At 40.7% G+C, this 4,341-nt stretch overlaps 1 protein-coding gene across 1 annotated transcript; it reads right to left on the bottom strand.

The window, feature by feature from the left end:
• Positions 1 to 1,809: 1,809 nt before the first annotated feature.
• LOC138877504 (uncharacterized) lies at positions 1,810 to 2,718 on the bottom strand. The gene is made up of 2 exons (XM_070157117.1): positions 2,421 to 2,718; positions 1,810 to 2,354 (listed from the first exon to the last, which is right to left on the bottom strand). Exons 1-2 carry the CDS (start codon positions 2,716 to 2,718, stop codon positions 1,810 to 1,812), a joined length of 843 nt encoding a protein of 280 aa, XP_070013218.1.
• Positions 2,719 to 4,341: the final 1,623 nt, after the last annotated feature.

Here is a 4,341-nt window from a genome sequence, read left to right on the forward strand (position 1 = left end):
TAACATCGCGGCACGATGCAGATTACCATCATCACTTGAAATGAAGATCCGGCACAACATGGCCATCATCAACCTTTCCCAGATAGTGCTTCACCCGATGACCATTGACTCTAAATACCTCATCATTTTTATTTTTCAATTCCAATGCACCAAAGGTTGTCAACCTACAACCTTAAACGGGCCACTCCATTTAGACTTCAACTTTCCCGGAAACATCCATAACCGAGAATTAAACAATAACACAACATCACCTTCTTTAAACTCCTTGTTCCAAATCTCTTTGTCATGGAGGCACTTCATCTTCTCCTTGTATAAAGATGAACTTGTGTATGAATGGTACCGGAACTCATCTAGCTCATTCAATTGTGCCACCCTTAAGTTGGCGGCGACATCCCACTCAAGATTCAACTTCTTTAAAGCCCACATGGCTTTGTGCTCAAGTTCCACTGGAATATGACAAGCTTTTCCAAATACCAACCGGTATGGAGACATTCCATTCAGTATTTTGTAAGTCATCCTATAAGCCCATAAAGCATCATCAAGTTTCTTTGACCAATTCATCCGGTTGACATTCACTATTTTTGACAAAATACTCTTTATCTACCGGTTGGAGACTTCCACTTGACCACTTACTTGAGAATTATAGGGGGTCGTGACGTTATGAGTGACACCATACTTGGTGAGTAATGTATCGAAAGCTTTGTTACAAAAATGCGATCCCCCATCACTTATGTTAACCCTTAGAGTACTAAATATTGTAAAGATATTCTTCTTCAAAAATGCCACTACACTTCTCGCTTCATTATTAGGCAAGCAACAGCCTCAACCCATTTGGACACATAATCAACCACGACCAAGATGTAGGCATTTCCACAAGAACTTATGAAAGGACCCACGAAGTCAATACCCAATACTTTGTCCAAGTTTGCTAAGCAATCACTAAAAGAATTCCCGAGCACCGAAAAATCATCCATGAAGACGTCAAGGAAATCCTCCACCATGTCCGTGAAGATATTCATCATACACCTTTGAAAAGTTGCCAGTGCATTGCACAACCCAAATGGCATCCGCGAGAATGCGAAAGTACCATAAGGACATGTGAAAGTAGTTTTCTCTTGATCCTTCGGAGCAATAAGAATTTGATTGTAGCCAAAATAACTATCAAGGAAACAATAGAAAACACGGGCGGTTGATCTAGGAAGGGAAGTGGGAAATGATTCTTCCTTGTGACTTTGTTGAGCTTGCAATAGTCCATACACACTCTCCACCCGATCACCATTCTTGTAGGAAGCAACTAATTCTTGTCAATGGTGACCACGGTTGAGCCCCTTTCTTTAGGACACATTGAACCGGAGAAGTCCAAGAACTATCGAAAATGGGGTACACAAACCCGGCATCTAACCACTTGATGACCTCCTTTTTGACAACCTTTTGAATGGCTTCATTGAGTCTCCTTTGATGTTCAATAGATGGTTTGGCACCTTCCTCCAAATTAATCTTGTGTATGCAAAATGCGGGGCTTATCCCTCGAATATCCGCTAAAGTCCATCCAATAGCCTTCTTCCTCTTTTGTAGCACCACCAATATAGAGTCTACTTGCATGTTAGTCAAACAAGAGGAAAGAATAACCGGTAAAGTAGAAGAAGGGCCAAGATATTCATACTAAAGATGTGGAGGCAATGGCTTCAACTCCAAAATGGAAGGCTCCTCAATTGAAGGCTTTGTTGGAGGAGTGTTTCTATTCTCAACATCCAAGGACAATTTTTGGGGCTCATAAGTGTACGACTCCATTCCTTGCAAAGCGTTCAATCATTCCATGTAACCCTCCATTTCTTTATCATCACAATTGAGCAAGATGGCCTCCAATGTATCATCATTATTCATCATGGCATTTGCTTCATCGACAATCACATCGGTCACCAAAACTATAAAATAGCACACCTCGTTGCTATTGGGTTGCGTCATAGACTTACACACATGGAACACCACTTTCTCATCACCAAACCAGAAAGTAAGTTCTCCGGCTTCAACATCAGCTAGAGCCTTCCTCGTAGCTAGGAAAGGTCTCCTAAGAATAATCGGCACCTCATAATCAACCTCACAATCAAGAATAACAAAATCTACCGGGAGAATGAATTTATCAACACGAACCAACATGTCATCAATTATACCCAACAGTCTCTTCATGGTACGATCTGCCATTTGTAATCTCATAGATGTGGGTCTTGTTTGCCCAATTACCAAAGTCTTGAAAACTGAATAGGGCATCAAATTGATACTTTCCCCAAGATCACAAAGAGCTTTAGCAAAGTCGTCACTTCCAATGGTACAAGGGATTGTGAAAGCGTCAGGATCTTAAAATGTAGGAGCCATTGAATGCACAATTGCACTCACTTGATGAGCCATCTTTATAGTTTTACAATTCATCAACCTCTTCTTTGTCACCAAGTCCTTCATGAACTTTGCATAACCAGGCATTTTCTCCAAAGCCTCAACCAATGGTACATTAATAGATAGACTCTTCATCATGTCAATGAACTTTTTGAATTGATTCTCGCCATTTTGCTTAGCAAGCCTTTGAGGATATGGAGGATGAGGCCTAGGCATTGGTGCCTTAGCCTTTGTCACTACCGGTTCTAGTATGTCAACAATGTGCTCCCTAGACGGGTTCACTTCCTCTTGAGTCTCCTCCACATTGTCATCAATATCAATTCTCATCTCATCATTTGCTTGCACCACATTTTTCGAGATCTCATCTTCTTGTACCACTTGCTCATCATGCACAAATTTTCTTTTGACATGAGGTGGTTGCATCCCCACCTTTTCCACTTCTTATAGTCACAGCCATGGCATGTCCCGTGTTGTTCCCACCCTTTGGGTTCACTTCCGTATCACTTGGTAGTGCCATCTTAGAATGAGTGTTTAAAGCTTGCAAGATTTGCCCCAAGTGAACTTCCAAATTGTGAATTGAAGTGTTGTAAGAGGCTAGTTGGGCATCAGAGTCGGCATTCTTCTCTATCATTTGTTTGAACATGTTCTCAATTCGTCCCATCTCATTATTGGAAGATCTCAGACCATGGGAAGGATAAGGAGGCAGGTTGCTCGGTTGTTGATACATCGGGGGCCTTTGAAATCCTAGCCCCCGATTGCCTTGGTTATTGTTCCATCCCCCTTGGTTGTTGCCTCCCTAATATCCTTGACTATTTCCACTCCAATTACCTTGGTTATTTTGACCATTTCAATTTCCTTGATTATTCTAATTCCCTTGGTTGTTATCACCATTCAAATTACCTTGTTTGCTAGAATTCCAATTCCCTTAATTACCTTGCGGTTGCTGTTGTTGTTGATTCGGGCCTTGACAGTTGTTTCTTTGCCATTGGAAGTTTTTCACATATTGTACTTCCTCCTCTTGTTCATTGTAGGATTCATCTTGATCAAACCCACTATCATCTTGTACAAAAATTTTCATACGGTTTTGCACTTGTGGAGCCTTTTGCCTTCTCTTGTTTACCATCATACTAACTCCCTCCATTGCATCAACTTGCTTAGGACCTTGCACTTGTTGAAGTTGAGCCTTGGATAATTGATTCATTGTGGTAGTCAACTCAGCAATGGCTTGCCCATGATCATGCAATTCTTTATGTAGGTGAATCACATTTGGATCACCTTGAGGAACATTTGCTCTACTTTCCATTTCATCTAAAATCTCACAAGCTTCCGCATATGGCGTTGTCATGATGGCGATAGGTGAATGTTGATTCTCGTTTCCTTGACGTTTTCTGTATCTCCCAAGTTGACAATTTCGGTCTCATCCAAGTTAGACTTAGGTCTGTTCTCAAAGTTCTCAACTTCTTTGACAATCTCGTCAGGTATGTCATCTTCCTTTGAATCCATGTCCGTTTGTTGTGTTGTCTCATTGCATGTCACAATCATTGGTTCATCAAGACAAGTAATAGTACTGATGTATTGGTAAAGCAAGGAGAGAAAATGATAACAATAAATATTAATTCATAGAATAATTAAAAATGCTTTTGATAAATTGAGTAACAGTTTTGGACATCGAAGATCTTATTGAGGAAATTGAAAAATGTGAAAAGAAAATCATTTAGTAAATAAAATAGTGAATAATGTTTGTTTTAGCCTTGCTTCCATGAGGCTCGTCAGGCTTTGGTTGTCCTGATGGTCCAATTCTTGAGATGTGCCCCTCTGCTCAAAGCCTGTATGGAAGGGCCTTCCTCCCCCTCCTCCTCGAGAATAATGCAACAGTCCATATGATTGTCCTCCAAAAACAAGTTCTTCACTGCTGCAAGTGCTTCTACTTCATCTGACCCATAAATAATG

The sequence above is a fragment of the Nicotiana sylvestris genome, chromosome 9, assembly GCF_000393655.2.
Source record: "Nicotiana sylvestris chromosome 9, ASM39365v2, whole genome shotgun sequence".
NCBI classification, from domain to species: domain Eukaryota; kingdom Viridiplantae; phylum Streptophyta; class Magnoliopsida; order Solanales; family Solanaceae; genus Nicotiana; species Nicotiana sylvestris.

Excerpts from the sequence above, each read along its gene's own strand:
- LOC138877504 (XM_070157117.1), bottom strand. The coding sequence starts at position 2,718 with ATGAGAATTGATATTGATGACAATGTGGAGGAGACTCAAGAGGAAGTG. Across the intron at positions 2,355-2,420 it reads AAAGAAGAGGTTGATGAATT|ATCCTGACGCTTTCACAATC; the intron begins GTAAAACTATAA and ends CTACATTTTAAG.